The sequence below is a fragment of the Eleginops maclovinus genome, chromosome 13 (genome assembly GCF_036324505.1).
Source record: "Eleginops maclovinus isolate JMC-PN-2008 ecotype Puerto Natales chromosome 13, JC_Emac_rtc_rv5, whole genome shotgun sequence".
In the NCBI taxonomy this organism is placed as follows: Eukaryota; Metazoa; Chordata; class Actinopteri; order Perciformes; family Eleginopidae; genus Eleginops; species Eleginops maclovinus.
The window spans coordinates 5,870,516-5,891,959 of NC_086361.1; the positions used below are offsets into that span (position 1 = coordinate 5,870,516).

The 21,444-nt window shown below is 39.4% G+C and overlaps 1 protein-coding gene across 1 annotated transcript in view; it reads left to right on the top strand.

Moving 5' to 3' along the window:
- Positions 1 to 21,444, top strand: part of rnf19b (ring finger protein 19B) — a 34,195-nt gene that overhangs the window by 2,151 nt on the left and 10,600 nt on the right. Inside the window, exons 2-3 of the mRNA XM_063899164.1 lie at positions 9,475 to 10,717; positions 19,951 to 20,150. Of these exons, the coding sequence (XP_063755234.1) occupies positions 10,071 to 10,717; positions 19,951 to 20,150 (847 nt within the window). The 5' untranslated portion in view covers positions 9,475 to 10,070. The remainder of the gene's footprint in view (positions 1 to 9,474; positions 10,718 to 19,950; positions 20,151 to 21,444) is intronic.

The following is a 21,444-nucleotide window of genomic DNA, read 5'->3' on the forward strand; positions in this document are numbered from 1 at the left end:
TGCGGATCAGTTCCTCTTTTTCTCGTGATGTGATTGACCTTTTCCTCGTCCAGAGGAGCTTTGGTTTCCTATGTCATCAAAGCTTCAGGTTACAGACAATAGCTGGGAATTACACGCTCTGTCTGTGTGTGTGTCAGTGTATTGTGCTGCTGTTTCCCTTCTGAAACCTGAATCCACTCATTCAGTTTACTACTTTTACTGCTGCTCACCTACTTCTCTGTACATGCATCTGTATGTGTGTATGAGGGGGTGTTGTAAATATGTGTGTGTGTTAAGAAGGGCCCCGAGGTTTGCTCTTTGCAACTGCAGGCCTGACATTAAACATTAAACAACCAAGCAGTATGGCTCCTGAATGCTCCTCTAATTATAGAAGCTCCCAGCTTGATTCCCTTTACCTTCCAGTGCATCACCATGGGCTCTGAATATGTGTGTGTGGTGGTGTGTGTATGCAAAAAAGAAAGGGAGATATATTGTTTAGTAATTAAATTTTAAGCTAGTTTAAACTCCTTATTAAACATTTAAGAGGCACGTATTTGAATTTTAACTCCACTACATTTATTATTATCTTATTATTTTTAAATGATTTGTTATAATAATAATAATAATAATAATAATAATAATAATAATAATAATAATAATAATAATAATGGTTTATTAAAGCTTAGGCTAGATAAAGTAGCTAAAATTAGCTTATCCTTTATCAACTGCAACACTAAAATGGTGAACACATGAAGAAATAATATAATATAGATCATTTTTAGAATGTGATTTGTTTTTGCTTTTTGTGCTTTAGGTAGATTAGGTAGACTTTAGAACACTTTTTGCAGCTAGTTATGCTCATTATAAAACATTAAACGGACAAAACACATTTTGACGGATAAATGTTATCAGTTATTATAAAATAAAATAAATCTAATAGTATTTTAATCTTTAATGTCATCCCACATTAAGTTAGCTAGAGCAACATTCTTATATTCTTAAAATAAAATGGCAAGTGAAACAAAGCACTGAGTTCCAGTTAGATCTTTCAATCAAAGATAATATTGTCTGGTACAAAAACTCACTGTCATTAAAAAACATTCTGCAGCATACAAACGGCATTCCATTTAGGAACAGTGCTTCATGACTCTTAAAGACTTGAAGCTCAAAGTTTACGCTTCAAGTCTTTCTTGTGAATTGCACCACAATGACTTGGCCCCCCTTCTGTTATCAGGCCACATCCTTCCCGAAACATATTTACCAGAACCCTCACATCACATGTCTTCACCACAGTTATAATCTTGCAAATTGGATGATTATCTTTCTGGAAATCAACTGATTGATTAAAAATCCTCATAGAGCGATAGAAAGTTTATAAGAAACATAGTAGTTTCCCTAGATTTCCCACAGCAGGAATAAGGTATCATAAAAGTGGTGATATGGAAATCATCCAACTGTGTAGTCAGTTTCCACTAAATGAAGGGGGGTAAAACCATCAGATAAATAAATCATATCCCAAGCGCATATTTTATTCTTTTAAAGTTTATTTGGCAATTGATTATGGCTCATTGAACCCTGCAAAACTCTTACAGTGATCCTCAGTTTGCCAGATGTTTGAGTGGTTTTCAAGGGAGGAAGATAAGACACACACACACACACACACACACACACACACACACACAGATTCCCGGGAAGAGTGGGTCATCAAGTGTTGTCTGTGTTTTTCCACAGACCTGCCTCCATTATGGGTAATATCACTCTCATCTCATTAGCTCGCCCCCACATGCACATGCTGAAATCGAACCACTTTGCTGACAAAATAACGGCGTTGTAATGTGGGCGGCCCTGCTGTTAGAAAAGTGTTTCTGCTGGATGTGTGAAATATTGACAGTAAATGATTAGTACTTCATGTTCTGTGTATCAGTAAAAAAAACGGTGTATTTCACCTAGTTTATTGGAATTGTTGATTTTCTCCTGAACAAAAACCTGTTTATGAAAGTTAAACAGTTATATTTCTGGTGTTGATATTATAAGAAACCGACTTCCAGTCAATTATAACAATGGGTCTTTTCTGAGACACATTTATCTGTTACAATGGATTGTGTTTGATGGATATTTTTTTATTGTAACATAAAACTGATACACACTTGAAACATTTTGACTAGATTTAATTGATAGAGATGAATTCATTTACTGTTAAAACATACTTTTAAAATATACATTTCAATATTTTGGCTATATTTATATAAAAGGTAATTTTCTCCACTAAAGTGGTTTCCAACTTCTCATATAACTCTTGTCCAGAACCAAAAAGATTGTGCAGCGATGGTTTTAGCTTGTTGATTTAAGACATGGTCAGAGTGAATATGAGGTCATTTTCCAGAGAACAGCTGGGAGCTGCGCCAGACAAGTTCCTATCTGTTGGAAACATAATTGAGGGTTACTGTAGATGGATAATAGGTTGTATGATAAATGCTAGCAGCGATGCTTTTAGGATGGTAGCTCACTCACCACATTAGTCTAACCAAAATATATTAAAGACGCCCTATTAGGCTTTTTGTGGTTTTCTCTTCTCCTGAAGTGTTATATAGGTTTTTGTGCATGTAAAGGGTCTGCAAAGGCTAAAATCCAACAGTTCCCTTCAGATTGAGTTTCTCTCACACACACTGTCATGGCTTCCTTCTCTATTTTTCCATCAAGCCACAAGACGTTTTCTCTTTACATTTGTTTTACTCACATTGTTGTTGACTTGTTTGGCCTCAGATGGTGGTGATATTGCGCAATGGGTTTGCTCAAATAAAAATAACACACTTTTTTACACTGATAATAAAGAAAACAGGCCTTTACAATAGTTAAAACAAATCAAACAAAAGGGGAAAACTCAAATGAAAAAATAAACAACTTAGTTAGGCCTTTCTTTCTTTCTTTCTATCTTTCTTTTTTTATATTTAAAGGATAGTATAACTTCGGAATTGTAGTCCTTTATATGGTTTGGACTACATTCGTCACCATTAGGTGGCCTTTTTTATATAAAAACAAAATACTGGCTCTAACACACAATATGTGACAATCACGTTTCTATTGGCTACAGATTGGGCTCTGGTTTCAGACAGAGGGTGAAAAGAGGTGCTTCAGCACAGGCAGGAGGAGAAAAAAAAAGAGCTTTCTGAACATTAAAGCATGGAGACATGTCACAGGAGTGGCACTAAACAGTAATATAAAACTAAAGATGAGCAGAATATGTCCTCTTTAACGACCATTCAATAAAGATCACTATCAATGGATCACTGTCAAGATGAACTGTAAAAACATCAGGTCAAATACTTTGCTGTATGCCTACAATGACACTGCCATTAGCTCTATAGCGAAAGTTTAGGCCGGAGACAATTCAGAAAGAAAGTCATTTCCTGCAGCTGCGCTCACGTGTGTTTTGCCACTGCCCCGCCCCTGAAGGAGACTAGTGCCAGCTTAATCCATTCATTTAAACAGAGAAGTGAGCTTGAACTCACATAACAAGTGATTTTTTGCATGAAGGTAACCTTAAAGTAAACACAGGACCCATTTTTCACCACTTATCTTAAAATATACAATACAATAAGCTAACATCACCTTATCTTCCACAAAGCCTACTAATATTCATATAGCTAAACCTATGTTACATTACACTACAGTTTTTTAGGAGACTAGAAGTGTTTAAGGTTGTACTCTTAGGTTATTGAGCATCTTTGATCACACATCGTCCTTCACATATACGTTCACTTCCCCATTGGCGTCTTATGAATGCCTGGCATGAGATGACTCCAGTTTGCTCGTTGCTAAATACATTTAAGATTATCTTGTAAAAACTGTGTATTTTTCTTATTTGTATGCTTTTGTTCCTTTTCAGTATGACAGAAAGAGGGTTAGTTATGGGCATGTCTAAGAGTTTCATGTTTGGACGTTATCTGAGGATGTTTCAGATTGGAAAACACTGGAAACCTTATCTCCGCTAACATCTCATTAGCATTACTACAGCTGTACTTAACAGGTCTCAGGTGTCACTGTTAACATCTGTGTGAATCGCTGTGAGATGTTGAAAAAGGTCACGGCCTCTGAATTATTAAGTTAAAAAAAAGAAGTGCATTACTAATTTGTGTTGGAGGAGGCTAACCCACTAAATCCGTCTTCAAATCCAAACTGTGGTCCTTCTGCTCACTGGAAGCAGCCTTGAATTGTGAGTTTCTACGCAAACCAAATGTTTCTCACAGAGATCCTCTAAACTGAGAAAGTTTTGCTTGACCTAGTCTCTTAAAAGAAGGAACATTAAGCGGCTAACACGAGGAGCAGCAGTCTGTGCTGCTTTTCTATTCGGTCCACTAACAGTGTAATAACCTCGAGCCTGGGTGATGCCCGACAACAGAACAGCGGCTACATGAGGGGGTGTGTGCATTCTGTAGACATAAGTGGGTGCCTCTGTAGTTACGGTCTAACAGTCTAAATATAACTTCATAATGACACATATCTTTTCTACTACATGATTCAATGCTGGCATCAGCTTGTGATAGCAGATTTGGATTATTGTGCTTTTTGCAAGTTCTGAGAAACTGTGGGATTATTTTTTTCCACTTGAAAAGGCTGTTTGATTCCAAGCTACTTCCTGACACCAAAAATGTTGAGATATTATTTTTATTGACACATTGCTATACGCAGAAAATGACATTTTGTGTGTGTAAAGAGAACAGGATACAGCGTCGGAGGGGCGGCCAGGTGCATTTCTGAAATAGTTGCTCAGTGGCGCATGGAGCCAAAATGGCCTGATTCGAGAACAAAAGCACCCAAATCATTCAGGAAATAGCCCCATAGAGGATGCATATAGTTGTATTTTCCCAAAGCCATGCTGGATCTCAGCTCAGTCAGATAAATTAAGGGAAAATTGATTTGGTTTTTAGCGCATTTTAGGTGTCATTCCCATTGTAAGCTTTTTGTTTCCAATGGTGTCTCATGACTGAGAGGTGTTGTATTACCACCGTTTCGTCACTAGGAAAATGTACTATACTATCAAAACATACTTCATCGTTTGTGCCAAAACGTGTCTTTTGGCTCTTATTTAGGTTGATATTGTGATAAGATTGCTCTCTAGAAACAAGCAGGGTCAGGTGCCCCCATGTCTATTAGCTGATGGTATCTAATTAGCTTTCCACCCCCCATCTCATACATTATTAGCTCCTATATTGAGTAGGGGACCACCTGTTCTGTCCCACATCAGATTAGCTGGGTTTTAGTCGGTATCACAACAAACAGTGTAAGCTCAGCTGTATGCGGACCCCGGGCCCCTGTGGATCCGTCTGGTCATGTCAGTACAAAGTCACTATAGGTTCAGGCTTCCAGCTGAAGCTCTTATCCAAATAGATTGAGTGCTCTCGAACACTGAGTACAACAACAGGATAATGACGTCTTCCGGATTTGTAAAAACATTATAATAAAAAACGTCCTTAGTTACTATTTCTGTTTTATGTGACTGCCTTTTTAAAGATAAATCAAAGTGTTGTCTTTTTTTCCTGTACTTTATGATGATTTGTAAGAACTACAGGCTGTTGAGCTGGTTTGTCGTGCCATGCTTTTTTTTCTCTGCTTTGTTAATGTGTCACATCCGTGTAGATTGATAGTGAAGCTTCCTGACGGTTTTCACTGGAATCAATCGAGATAATAATCAGCATTGAAGTTCTTAGGAAGTCCGGCCCTATGACATGTCATAAAGGATTCGTTTGGCATCATAATGTGACAGGAGAGGCTGCAGTGTGACACAGTGTATTATCAAGAGCTGCACTTATATTCATCTGAGAGTAGCTAACAATACTTGAGTATTTTGTCTACCTCTACTGAACCTTTATAAAGTAAATGAACTGTGTTAGTTTTTCTCCTTTTGGAACTGTTCCTGTTGCCAAGTTACTGATCGGATTGAAATTTCACATACAAGACGTGATCAGTTTAAGAAACAGGTACCACTTTACAATAAGACTACCCTCATGAAGGATTCATAAAGGGTTTATAATTAGGTTGTTAAATAGGTTGTAAACACTTTATTAATCATTAAGAACCATTTATAAACCAGTTCTAACATAGTTTTACAACATGAGCTTAGCCTGATCGATCCGATCTCCATTCAGAAAACACACATTTCAAAGGGTTTTTCTTGTGCCTTCTTGTGATGTAGTTGGTATCTACCATAGTATTTGAATGACGCGGTAAGAGCGATGGAATTAGGGCGATAGGAGAGATGCGAATATTCGCATTGCGTCCGGTGTGAATGCACCATTAGTGTTGAAAGGAGCCACTTGAGGTAGTTCGGGTAGGGTTGCCAACTTGCTGCCATCCTAGGGAGGTGATCCAGGCAGGGAGGAGAATGAGGGGCAAACCCGTGATCAGGTGGAAGATTATTTCTCCACATGGCCTGGGAGAGAATTGGAATACCTCAGTCAGAGCTGCTTGAAGTGGCAATGGAAAGGGAAGTTTGGGGCCCTCTGCTGGGACTGCTTCCTCCTTGACCCGACCCGGTGAAAATACATAAATAATTAGCACCACATAGAGCAATCCACCAAGAAAAGTGTTACATGTTGATGTATTCATAGCAATAATCCAAAATATGGATAATAATATAACAGTTAATAAAAAAGGGCCAACAGTGACTTCTGCACTGGTTAATTGATTCTTTCAACTAACAAAAATAATAAATTCACACACATTTATCATAATGAGTACGGAAAATGACATTTAGCTAATGGTAATCAACTAAATCTTCCCTTCGAGGTGGCCGTCTATCTGTGTGTGTGTGTGTGTGTGTGTGTGTGTGTGTGTGTGTGTGTGTGTGTGTGTGTGTGTGTGTGTGTGTGTGTGTGTGTGTGTGTGTGTGTGTGTGTGTGTGTGTGTGTGTGTGTGTGTGTGTGTGTGTGTGTGTGTGTGTGCACACAGAAGTGTTGAGGCTGGCAGTGATTCATCTTGTTGAATAACAGCAATCAAATTTCACAGACGCACACCTGTATACAGCACACAGCTTTTTACACTGTGTGTGTGTGTGTGTGTGTGTGTGTGTGTGTGTGTGTGTGTGTGTGTGTGTGTGTGTGTGTGTGTGTGTGTGTGTGTGTGTGTGTGTGTGTGTGTGTGATTATTATGTTGTCGTTTGGCAGATCTGGTATGAACAGCCTGAGAACTTCACAATCTGGGCTTGATTTGTTATCAACATGCTCACACACATTTTGTTCCACACTTGTCCTCCTACTCCACTGCTGCTCAATTCAGAACACGCACGCACGCACGCACGCACGCACGCACGCACGCACACACACACACACACACACACACACACACACACACACACAAACACACTCCTGAAATGGTTAGGCTAGATATTGTTGAGTTGTGTACTTAATATTTAAATCAATAAAAAAAGGTGCATTTACCTTTATTGTTTCAGACACTTTTACTTTTCTTTTGCTCATTTGTCACAGACAGACACATCTTATGGACTGCCTTCTATGCCTGTTTGAATCTTTAAACCTTTCACATTCAGTCTCAATTCAAGATTGCACATTTTTTTCTGGACAAAGAAGGTTGCTGCTTTTTATTCTTGCCATCTGTGCACTTAGCTGAAATTAAGGTTGGGAGAAACAGGCAGTACTGTGTGTTCTCAGGACAGAAACACACTGTTTTATAGGGTGTGAGTTTTCCAGTGGTGGTAAGCAGTTGAGTATTGCACACATGGCTTCTACTCCATTCCATTTCAATTTAGAAGCAACTATTATGGAGTACTTTATACTTTATTACCCTGAATGTATTGTACTGCTATAGATAGTTACTTCACAAATTAAGAATTTACAAAAACACAATAGGTTTCAAAAATATTTATAGATCATGTTATAGATTAACAATCCAACGGCACATAAAATAGATCCAAATTAATTCCACTTTATAATTATCTAAACACCAGTCAAGTGTAGTCAATTTTCCTATTTACATTGTATTACAAAAGCAACATGAAATAGCCTACTGTTAATAAGTTACATTTTAGATGCTTGATTTCAATAATATTTTATTCTTCCCACAACGGGGAAATTTAAAATGACCCTTTTCTAACCCTTTTTCTCTGGAATTCTCTGGTTTTCCTGAGTTCAATGAATACAAACATCAGATTCATTAAACAAAACAAAATTGCATTCATCTTGAAGGAATAGGGGGAGAAGATGAATAAACCTTTAAATGTTTTTTAGGTTTTTTCATCCAAACATTTAAATAAATAATAATACAATAGCAACTGAATAATATAAGCATGCTGTTTAGTATTTCCTACACACTCCTTAACATCAGCGTACACAGCCTGTAATTGTAGTGAGGAGACAGGATGTAATTAGATGTGTGTGAAAATAAGTATCACTTTACACATGTTCATTCAGAGGTGTGTGTGTGTGTGTGTGTGTGTGTGTGTGTGTGTGTGTGTGTGTGTGTGTGTGTGTGTGTGTGTGTGTGTGTGTGTGTGTGTGTGTGTGTGTGTGTGTGTGTGTGTGTGTGTGTGTGTGTGTGTGTGTGTGTGTGTGTGTGTGTGTACATGCAGTGAATGGCATATGCGTGTGGCAGAGGATTTTCAGCTTGTGTGTGTTCATATACAAGTTTCAACATGTCTTTCCGTGGTTTTATTACAGATTTGAGAAGGGAATTTATAATCTGATATAGAAAGAATAAAACATCTATTTATATATGAGCTACACGTGTCTGTGTCCATTTGAACATGTATTTTCTCACGATTGTGTTACTATATTTTACTTAATGTTTTTTATATAAAGGAAAGAACATATGTTTTGTGTGAAGTTTGGTTTTTGTGCAATCTATATTTACATTTATACCAATATCACATCATTATTTCCCTTTTCAATTGTGTGTGTGTGTGTGTGTGTGTGTGTGTGTGTGTGTGTGTGTGTGTGTGTGTGTGTGTGTGTGTGTGTGTGTGTGTGTGTGTGTGTGTGTGTGTGTGTGTGTGTGTGTGTGTGTGTGTGTGTGTGTGTGTGTGTGTGTGTGTCAGAGTCACAGAGTGGGTCGCTGTTGCCTCGCTCATAGTGAGCGTCACCATGGCAACGGCACTAGCAGCGCAGTGTGAAGTGGAGGAAGAGCTTGTGGCACTCAGCATGATAGAGATGATATATTTATATATATATTTATACTCATAAATATATATACAGAGGGACTGGGTGATGATGTCATGAATGTCTCTATATCGGGCTTCTGATTTAAATTGAACCTTTTTCATTTGAAGTTATTCAACACAGTGTAGCCTTAGCTCCATGTAGTGTGTGTCTGTGTGTATTTAAATGCTTCAGCTCAGATGGGTTATCAGTTCACGGTCACAAGAGTTAATGATCAAATTGAAACCCAGGAAGAGCAAAGCCGAGACAGAAAGAGAGGGAGGGAGGTGTGTGTCATACTGAGCATGCTCTTTGTGCTAACTTCCTGCTCTGCTCTCCCTGACAGAAAACAGCGTTCAGAGAGAGACCGGCGTTTAACAAGAACAGAGCAAGACGATCCGAGTGAAGGCTCAGCTGAGGAGAATTCACTCCATTCAGAGGAGAAATAAAAAAATCCAGACTGCCCCGTGGATGGTTCTGTTTTTCTTTTCTTTTATACCCTGTCTATTTTTAAGGTGAGTCATTCATCGGATCAGACATTTTTTTGATAATGGCAGTAATGTTTCACCTCGACGTCTGCCTGGGAGATGAAAGACTTGCAACTTCTTTGAGAGCCTTTTGAAAGCAGTCTTTTAGAGGAACATTGGGAGCTGAAGGGGATTTCTCTCTCACTTTGAACTTTCATTTTAATTTTTACGTCTCTGTTGTTTTACTCTTTACGGGTGACACTTTCTTCTCTCATAAAAGGAAGAGGAGGAGGTGACTGGCCAAGTCTCTCTAACAGGAGCTCGGATATCATTTGCATTCCAGTGTGGTTCTCACAGGGGACAAGTCCTCCCTTGTGTCTGTGACTGAGTGTGTTTTTGTGAAACTGAGTGTCCCTCTGGGAGACATTGAAGTGTCTCAGGGGACAATACCCGGCCCTGTGTCTCTCCTGGGATCATGGGTTCAGAAAAGGACTCAGAGTCGCCTCACTCCTCGGTGAGTGGCATCCCTAACCCTAAGTGCCGTGCGGCTGGCAAACGCCAGGGCCGCATCTCCTTCCACAGCCTCTTCCACAGTAAACGGGGGGCCAGGGGCCCCAAAGGAGCAGCAGCCACCCCTTTATCCCATCTACACCAACATCACAATACACAACAGCCAATCCTCCCTTCTGCCTTGAGCTCAGCACCCGCTGCAGCCTCTGCTACTCCCACAGCCACCACCACCCCCCAGGATGCCGCCTCCAGCACGCTCTCAAAGCCACTTTCCTCCAGCCAGCCGTCCCTGGGGGGAGCCCCTTCCTCTGGGGATGCCAGCCTCCTGGAGTGCCCCCTGTGCCTGGTGCGCCAGCCCCCCGAGCAGCTCCCCGAGCTGCTGGGCTGCAGCCACCGCTCCTGCCTCTGCTGCCTGCGCCAGTACCTCCGCATCGAGATCACAGAGAGCCGAGTCCAGCTCAGCTGCCCCGAATGTGCCGAGAGACTGGCCCCGCGACAGGTGGCGGACATCTTGGATGACGCGGCCCTGCTGGAGAAGTATGAGGAGTTCTTGCTGCGGAGGTGCCTGGCCTCTGACCCGGACTGCCGATGGTGCCCGGCGCCTGACTGCGGGTAAGAATCCCTCCATCATGTCTTCTCTGCTGTAATCTGTCTAAAATCCTATTGGTATTCCATAAAAATGTTTCCTTGTCGCTATTACAAAACCACTTCAGTCCTAACCAAGGGATTTCCCAAATTAGGGAACCCTTCCTGGATATAAAATGACCAAAGAAGGCAGCAACTTTGTTGTTGGGTCTCCATGGCAATGACAAAGAATGCGGATAGCAACACAAAAATAAAAATATTGAGAGACTAATCCAAACCGCTTGATGACCTTTTAAATGTTGTGTCCCATAAGGTATCCACATATTAACTATTGCCAAGAAGATTCATTTTAAATGTGGTGCAATGTGCTACATCTGGGTTGAAGAGGCCTATAGAAGGCATGCACCGTCATTATTTCAGTTTGTTTTATTTACATCTTTCTGTTTCTATTCTATTTAACTAACAGCTGCCAGGTTACATGTTTTTTGTGACTCGCCACATATATTTTTGAATGAATGCTTCATTAGTCCTTAAGATAGTCACAAGATTGTCAATTGTGTTCCAACCTCTTATGGCCCAGTTTGACATCTTCAAATAGCTTGTTTTCAATCGTCCGAAAGCCCAAAAAAAGATATTGAAGTAGCAATAAACAGAGAAAAGCAGCTATTGTTTTTTACATTTAAGACACTGAAACCAAAGAATGATTGATAGTTTATACTTTATCATGCTTATTGACAATTTCTTTTCAATGATTTGACTAAAAGATGAATCAATGAATGTCTTCATCAGTAGTTTATCGGACAGTGTGAGCAGTGTGTTTGGTTTTCTCAGCGTGGTTTGTTTGCATCTTCCTGTTTCTTGGGTATTATCAAGAGAACTGATCAGAGATTAGGCTTTAAAGCATTTGTCTGTCATGTTCTCAAAAGTTTGTTCCTGAACTGAAATGAACACTGTTCCCCTTACAATAAATTAAAACAAATATGCAACAACAAGAAACAGAAACTAAACCAGAATGATTGAGAAAGCAGTAAGAATGTAATCACCTGTGACATGATATGTTTGATTTAATGCAGGAAGTAGTTTTATAAGTTACACATAACTTATTGTCGTTTAGTTTTAACAGCTTTAACATCTTTTGTTTGACTTCTTCATTCTTCCAGATGAGAGTCATTGCTAAAGACTCATGATACATTTCTATATTTTTCTCTCTGGATTAGCAGTAGCCAGCTCTGTTAGAAAAAGAGATAGACGGGATGAGGAAGTACAATCTGAAATGTCAGAGGGCTATGAGAGGAGGGGAGATTCAGAAGGTTTCTGAGGTAGAGAAGTTCTCGTTAGGTTTCTGGAACAAATTGGAGGCGTTTGTTTCATCATAGAAAGCAAAAGTGATTCATAGTGTGTGTTACTGTGTGTGTGGGAAGGTGGAGCGCAGATATTGGCTGGTGTTGTTCGGCTGTGGTTTGGTACAGTAATACAGGTATTGTCGCAGGGGAAGGCCAAAGCGTCCTTGTGGTATCTTTGAATAAATCTGTATGTACCTTCACGTCTCTGCTTTTTGGTTTGTATCTCCATGATCGGGTGACATACACCTACATCAATGGGAATTACATTTGAACCGTTACAGTATAATAGTTTAGAATTTTCAATTAGTTTTCATTACCATTTATTTTTGACTTTTTGGCAACATTTTAGTTTGTTTGAGTATATTTGCTATTTTCAGTTTGTGTTTTCCAGAAAAGTTAAGTTCTCTCTCGTTTTTGTTAAAGCCAGGTGTCTCAGAAGTATGATGCTACAGATTAATATACTTTTATGGTTGGAGAACTGCATAGGAATGGAAATCATTTGAGTCCTCTTTTACTTTGGTTTCAGATCAAAATCAGATCCGGGCCCATTAACTTTCTTTAATAGCATTTGATCTACTACAATATTTAAATACGTTCTTGTTTTTTAATTCTACAAAACTTTACTTAATGTGAAATATAGTATGGAATAATTGTAGAGCATTGCGGCAGAGCTCCATCTGCTAAAATGACCGGTCTTTTCAGTTTCTGTATCTCAATGTCAAGAGAGTTGATGGACATTCCCTTGAAGGTTGATGGTTCCGTTTTTTGGTAGTGATTTTAGAAAAAAATTAATATCTTTTTAAGATAATTACGTTTTTTTCTCTTTTTAAAAAAAGTAAACCATTTGATTTAGTCTAATTATATGGCAATACTTTTCAAAGCTTTCTCTCATTTTATTTTGAGCTCATAAAAAAGACATTCAGGAACATTCCCCATGTCTGTATGCTGTCAAACTAGCTTTTTTTCCCCCTAAAAGTCATTCAAATCAAAATATGCTAACTTACAAATGTGTATCCTCACTAGGGAATAGATTTTTCTCACCAAATGTGATGACAAACTAGCCTTTTAGATCAAGAGATATAGTGGTATATCTGAAACAGCAGGGGTTCATCTTTTGAAATTCATTAAGCGAGACTATGATATTTTTAAAGCAGAAACAACAAGTGTTCTATAACTAGAAGAAACTTCAGTTTATAAGGAATGAAACACATGCTTTCTGGATTCAACACACTCACTGCTACAGCCACAGTGGAAAACCGGTAGCATAAAGTGGCTAATGTATCAAATGCATCAAACTTACCTCACATTATTGAGTTAAGTCAATACATGTATAACTTCTCTTCTTGTGCTACTGTCACAAAGTGAGTGAGTGAGTGAGCGAGCGAGTGAGTGAGTGAGTGAGCGAGTGAGTGAGTGAGCGAGTGAGTGAGCGAGTGAGTGAGCGAGCGAGTGAGTGAGTGAGTGTGTTGTCTGGAAACTCTGATCCCCATGTATGGAAATGTAAAGAGGAAATTGGTTCAACAGCACGGTAAAGTGATAGAGGTAGCAGGAAGTAGCTTATTTGCGCACATGCACATAACAAATCAGGTTATCTGTACGGATCGGTTCATGACACGGGTGATTCACTGCTGTGGCCACAGGGATCCTTGAAACACCCCAACGTGTGAGCATGTGTGTAGCCCGGATCATCTTTGCTTGCAGCTTTAATTGAATTATTATTATTTTTTAAAGTTGTTTTTACAGCAGGCCCATGCTTATGTAGGCGGAGATAAGCAACCAGCCAGGACATGATAATCAGCACCTGGTTCAAAAAGTGTGCGTTTGCTTCAGCAGCATCAGTGTAGGAGAGGTTGACTGCTGACCTACATATTTACCGCTACGATGCTCCGTCTGATGCCAGCGGTGACTCAACACCTCTTTAAACCAAGTTAAGCAAGTCCAGATTATTATTCACCACAAACAGCTCCAGCTGGAGACAGAGACACAGCTCTGTAAACACACACACACAAGATATTCACACTTATTACACGTTCTGTGAAAGCAACCTCTAGTGACCAACAGTCTGGAACTGGAGCTGACAGGTGTGTGTGTGTGTGTGTGTGTGTGTGTGTGTGTGTGTGTGTGTGTGTGTGTGTGTGTGTGTGTGTGTGTGTGTGTGTGTGTGTGTGTGTGTGTGTGTGTGTGTGTGTGTGTGTGTGTGTGTGTGTGTGTCTGTGTGTGTCTGTGTGTGTGTGTGTGTTGTAAATGTGACATCTTATCTATTTCAAAAGAAATACATTAGACTGTTTATACAAGTGTATATGCGGATGATACTTATCGCAGCTCTTCTGCATATTCGGAAATAAAGATGTTGCTAGAAAACATTATTAATCTCAGCAGTCTGGTCCTTGACATGGAGAAAGAAAGTCTAAGAGACATTTCTCAGCAGTTTGATAAGTGATCGTTGCTAAAAGAGCCAAAAGCAGAATGATTATGGGACTTAAGATTCATCAAACATGGCTCTAACTGAATGCTAATATATCTGCATGTCTGCTGGATATGTAAATAAGCAACTGCTGTATATAATGGTACAAATGATTAATGTTGGGTTGTCAGTTTTGTATTCTGCCACAAAATCTATTTGTGCTTCTTTAACAGTAAGTTCTAGTAAAAACAATAATAATAAAACTTGAACAACACACAAGCAGTTGCTGCACACTGAAGACAATGTGCATTATTGTCTACTTTGTAAAATCAGTCTTACAGTCTTTGTCAGAAATAAATTAATTGAATAAATTAAAGAAAAATTGCGATTGAATTCTTAAACAATTCTTGTGTCTGACTTATCCTGTGACCGTCACGACACCTCCGCCCTGCTCGTTACATTTGGCCAATCAGGTCTCGTCCCGTGTGATGGAGAACAAAGAGTGCCTCTCCTCTGGCTGTCAGTTGCTATGGTGACTATCGATGCGGCATAGAGGGAGCGTTGCCAGGGGTAACAGGAGTTGGGGCTTAATTAAACAGATCAATACGTGATCACACTGCTCCCTGGGTGCAGGTGCGTGTCGTCGGACACTGAGTGTGTTCCTCATGTTTCTGTGCGGGTCACACTGAGGCTCGCTCAGTTCAATACTGCGGCTATTAGTGGACCTCTAAATGTGTGTTGTAGCGTTGCATTTACAAACTCAGCAGGATTCCCAGGTGGCTCTTGGTGAAGCTGAACGCTGACAGGAGTGTTTGTGCACGCTTCCTCTCATCACGCAGCCTGTCAGCCCTCACAAACATCCCCGCCTCTTTCCTCTGAATCTGTCTTGTTTTATTCCACATTTACATCCCAGCTCATAATCTAACACGATCCTGTTACACTCGTTTTGTTTTGATCTATCTCAACACCTCTGTCTGTGTTCCTTTTTCTTCTTTTTCCATCCTTGAGATGTCAGCCTGATTAGCCCTGAGCCCGAAATCCACCAAATAGTGAAATTGCTGTGACGTAGGATGCTCTTCTGGGGGAAGGGTGTCGTGGCAACCTCTGCTTTGTACCTCAACAAGTCTCGAGCTATCCAAACGTGGAGCACAGACACGCAGACACTTTTCTCTTTCCTCTAGTTGTTTTTATCCCATGCTACTGGCACTATATCTGTGGGGATCTGCGGATCAGTGCACTGAGCTCGTCCACACTGAAATATCTTTTGGATGGATTGCCAAATACATTTAGTTATTTATGATCACCTCTCAGGAGGATTTTTAATTACATTTGCGCTACTTCTGCTATGGCTGTTGTGCAACAATCAAACTCAGGACCTACAGCATTGCTCTGTATATTTAGAAATAGTAATCAGTGTGGTGGGGAATGAAGTATAACATTCAGTAAAAGTTACTATACAACACTGTAAAAATACTCCAGTACAAGTCAAGCTCTGCATTTAATTTCATTAACCTCACTTAAGGAGAAAGTATTATCAGTAAAATGTAAGGAAAGCATGAAAAGGAAAAGTATTCATGGTACTGTAAAACGATCACAGTGTTTTACTTTTGTAAATGAACATACATAGATATATACAGTACATTTTATATTTCCTGCTGTATATGTTTAAAGGGGGCCTTTTCCGCTCATTTTCAGGGTCATATTTGTATTTTGTGTCTCTATTGAGACATGTCTCCATGCTTTATTGTTCAAAAAGCTCTTTATGTTTCTCATACTGCCTATGCTGCAGCACCTGTTTTCACCCTCTGTCTGAAACCAGAGCCCAGTCTGCTCTGATTGGTTAGCTGGAAGGCTCTGTTGTGATTGGTTTATATGCTTTATATTCTATGAGATCATCGTATTATTGCAGCTGTGTCCCTGCCCAATGAGAACCACCTTTCTTTAAAGGTTATTTTTCATATTTTACAGCCCTATTTCTAGCTGTGTGACTACACACTTTTCTAGCAGAGGCTTTTAAAGAGTTTATTTAGTTTAAGAAGTGGGAGAATGTGCTCGACACATAAGGGAATAAGTCATTCTTTCATTAAGAAAATCAACACAACTTGATTGTATTATAAATTGTATACTCAGTACAATATAAATGTGTACCCATTAATGTTCCTGGGTGACCTCACTGTTATACATTTGAAAGACAGGCTGTATAAACGTTATTAAGTTGGCTCTTAGCTGATGAGAATGGCGTTGGCACATGGTGGGTTTAAAAAAAAGAAATGGTTATGCAATTGTCTTCTTATGAAGAGCTTGTTCAAACTGCTGTTTTGTTTTCTGTTTAGGTGAGCGTAAACCACAGCGCTTTTGTTGCAGATTAGAAATGCAAACTTGGCATCTCTGTGTTTTTCCCTTTGTTGAATCCAAGCTTCATACCGTTATTTCAGCACTGAGTCAGTTGAGTGAATATTTGACCTTCTGATGCCTGTGTGGCAGAGGTGGGAGAAGTACTCAGATCTTGTACTTGAGTAAAAGTAGAAGTCCTAGCGTGTAGAAATACTCTGTTACAGTAAAAGTCTTGCATTGCAAATGTTGCTCAACTAAAAGTGCAAAAGTGACTTTGTATACTGCAGGAGAGCTTGTGAATTTACTCCAGGTGGAACTAGTCTGATTCAAGTGTTGATTATATTTCATTAATCCAAATCTGTAAAGTAACTATTAAATAAATGTAGTGGAGTAGAAGTACACCATTTACCTCTGAATTGAAGTGAAAGAACCTAAACTGTACTTAATTACTTTACACCACTGCTGTATGGAGCGTTCATTTCATCAGGACAGAAGCTACTTTTTGAAAATTATTTGAGACAGTCTAGTGTATATCCTCCCCAATGTGTCTCTGCAGGAATGCCAGCTCTTGTCTGGTCCTGTCTCCGAAAGTAAACTCTCGCCTTCTCTGATAATCCATAAATGTATTCTTCCTAAGAACAGGCCTGTCAGCGTTTGAGAAGCTGCTAATGAGCGGCATGTTGGGGCCGGCTGGTTGGAGGCGTGCAGAAACCATTATAAGTTTGTCATGTTATCATTTCTTCCACACTCTTCTTCCTTTTTAATACCATAACTTGAGCACTCGACTGACGTAGTCTTTGTTTGTCCAAGTATACAAAGAGGCAAAAATGTGACATGCTTTTTGACATGTTCTCTTCCATTTAGACTTGGAAACAATATTTGATGACTGGCCTCCTTTGTGATTTCTGCAGTGATTGATAGCCTTTATCTCGGTCTACCTCACTCTTTGTGATTGCCTTTTTGTCCTTGTTTTTATAAAATACCAACCTTTGTTTGGTTCCCCTTATTTGCTAATATTAGTAAAAAATGATGGTTGGTCTGGTATAGTTTTAATGAGATCATGTATTCCCAGGGGCGGTTCTAGGGGAGCAAACAGGGGCCAGTGCCCATATGACACTGAACTTTGAAATCTTTAACACTGTTTCCTTTGCCCCACATAAAATGTTCCCCTCTCATCAAATAACTAGGCCCAGCATGCCCCCCCCCCCCCCCCCCCCGATTTATCTGGAACCACTACAGATGTATTCCTAATGAAGTGTTTAGCCTCCACAGAGAAAGCTAGATTAGTTTTTGACTTTCTTTTTGGCAAATTAATGGCAGGATACTAAATCATAAGAAATGCCAGTGATATTTGGTAGTGTTGTGTGGGAACATGCCTTTCTGTGTTATAATATATATAAACGTTCATTTCTTTAGGGTTTGATCTGAACAAAATCAAAACATTTAAAGACACTTTTAAAACTAAGAGTTTTATTTTTCAAACAAGCAATTTGTACATCCATAAAACAAACAGCAAAACAATCTATTACGAATATAATTGTTGGTTTCAACCCATATGTTTGTGGAAAGGTTGACCAAAGGCAGAGGAACAAGAGGGGAGTTTAGGGGACTTTTTAATGTTGCAACATTTCTGAACATTTCGGCTATTGTCTCATGACTCATAGCTTTTTCTCGGATAAATACAGTCACAGAGTTCTCTTGATTTAATTTAAAATTGAGCACAAATGACCTTGCTGGTTGGACCTTTTTAATGTCTTGTTCCAAAACCTAACCTTCGTCGAGGCTTTTACAATAACTCATTGCTGTATTTTCCCATATCTCTCTCCTTTCTCAGGATTGAACCTTGTGGAATCCATTGACTGAGCTCATCCCATCTCTTTCTGCTCCTCTGTCAATGTTGTTACTCATTGATTACTCCATTGATCAAATCTTATCTCTTCTCTCAGCCTGGGGAGAGCTTTCAGGCTCTTTGTTGTGCCCATTAATGGCTAGAGTGGTGTTCTTTATCCTTGTTTTTGCTGTATTTCTACAGTTACATCTCATGTAATGTGTGGCCAAACACAGTGGCTTGTTGGAATATTTTGCTCTCATTGTCAGCATCATATGGTCACAATAAGTATATGTAATACAGTGATAAGGTTTGGAAAAGTGTTCAAATGTAATATGAGTTTAGAAAGGTTAATTGGAGACTAAAACAAAACATATTGCATTCTTATGGCTATGACAGCAAAAGGTACGTTACTCAAACTTTTGTAATTACCATGAAATTTGGTAAAGTTACTTTTGAAACTCAGAAAATTGTTCTTACAGATTTTTCCTCTTTTGTCGACATTGGTGTTTTTTTAAGTGTCTCGACAGGCACTAAACGTGTTGCCGTGAAATTTGGTAGAGACATTGCCTAGTAGCACATTGAGCCCTTTCTCATAACTGACTGCAACCCATGCTGCATCTGAGTCTTTTATTCTCTGGCAGAGCGAAGTCATAAATGATCCTAATCCATTCTTGAGTCTCAAGGTCTCCACTCCCTCTGGCCGGTTTTCATGTGTCAATTTTTACAAATTTGTATGCCAAGGTTCACAGGACAATAGGTCGTCTACTGACACTAAAATAATAACTCAGTCTGAAATATTGCTGTTATAAATGCTTCTGTTATCTGGGGTTTTTACATTCTTTTGATTTGATGTCAATTAGGGCAGCAAGTAACTATGATTTTCATGTGCGGCTTATTATAGGAGGATTCTTTTCTAGATTAATAAATTAATGGTTATAAAACTTCAGAAAATAGTGAAACGTGTCTGTTACAGTCTCTCAAAGTCCAACAAGAAATTTAAATTGTTGTTTCAGTTCAATAACCACAGATTTTTTGTTTAATATAGAAGCAGGAAATCTCCATATTTGAGAGGTTTAAAAAAGCATTTTATACCATTTTTGGATAAAAAGATGAAAACTATTAATCGATTATCAGATAGTTAGTGATTCAGTTTATGTAGATCGACAAATCAATTAGTCACCCTTTGAAGAAATAATGTCAGCATAAAAATTCTGCTTAATGAGTCTTGAATATACTGTAGAATTGTTATTTATCACCTTTATCACCATATGTAGTATTTTTCTGTCTCTTTACAAATTCTTCAGTTTCCACACTATTAACGGCTCCTCTTTTGGCCGGTCTCTCTCAGGTTTGCCGTCATCGCCTCAGGCTGTGCCAGCTGCCCCCGGCTGGTGTGTCGCAGAGAGGGATGTGGAGCCGAGTTCTGCTACCACTGCAAGCAGGCCTGGCACCCCAACCAGACCTGCGACTCGGCCCGCCAACAGAGGGCCCAGTCCCTGCACACACACAGCAACCACTCTCCCAGCTACACACAGGATCAGGGCCCTGGTAAGTAGCTGAAAAACACACACCTCTCAGGATCAAAAGTAACCACACTCACTCATTGTGCAGATCTGCATCAGATAAACTCTTCTCCCCCAGCACTTCCGTCGTGAAAAAAATCTTCACACCTCTGAGAACGCTCTGCCTCTCTGTCTGTCAGTGTTTATCACATGTCAGTCTGTCAGAGGGCTGAGTCAAACTTGTCTCGCGTCTGTTGTACCAACTCCCTGCTATTTATAGCGGGGAGTTGTGTATTGGCAAGAATCCGAAGAAACAAAACATAATAAAACATTGGTTGAAATAGAGGAGTCAAGCTATAGATGAATCTACCGAGCAGTATAAATAATAGCTGAAAGAACTTCACTTTTAGCAGATTTGTGAAGTGATAAACAAAAGGATGCTTCAATAATTAAAATACAATAAAATTATACCAGACCATTCTGCATTATGAGTTTTTATATCTTATGATATTTTGATGCTAATACTTTTGTACTTCCACTCAAGTAAATAGAACGCATTTTTAGGTTCTTTAAATTTCAGTAAAATAGTGCTTCTATCACCACACAAAGCTACAGCCAGGAGATGGCTAGCTTAGCTTAGTTTAGCATAAGGAGTCAAATCACAGGGAGAAAACTAGCCTGGTTCTGTTGAAGAAAATTGTCCTGTTTACACTAAAATGTTGATTTAAATCAACAAATGTATCAATAATTGAGCCTTATATGTGTTGGTTAGCAGATTTTATTACATTTGGCCAGTCCCAGTCTAGGTGTTCCCATCTTTTTCCTGTCTTTATGTTAAGCTAAGCTAAGCTAACTGTCTCCAGGGTCTAGCTTCATGTTTACAGTACAGACATGAAGGTGCTATCAATGTTCTCATCTTAGTCTTAGCTAGAGAGTACAAACATCACAAACATCCTGGTGTGTGTGTGTGTGTGTGTGTGTGTGTGTGTGTGTGTGTGTGTGTGTGTGTGTGTGTGTGTGTGTGTGTGTGTGTGTGTGTATGTGTGTCTGTCTTTAATTCCACTTTGATTAAAATCTCTTAACTAAATCCCTCCAGCTGTCCTCAGTCAATCTCCCCTCCCTCAGTCTCCTCTTAATTCACCACTTCCAGTCTGCCTCTCTGTGCCAATAATCAGAAGACAGCAGAACTGACGAAAAATTCTGAAACCAAAACTGACTGAAAAAAATCCAGGTCGCTCCCTGTCTCCCTGTCTTCCTGTTTATCTGTCTGTCAGTCTTTTCTTACCTGCTGATTTGCTGCTGTCAGAGGGATAAAGACAGATATGAGGAGACAGAGATAG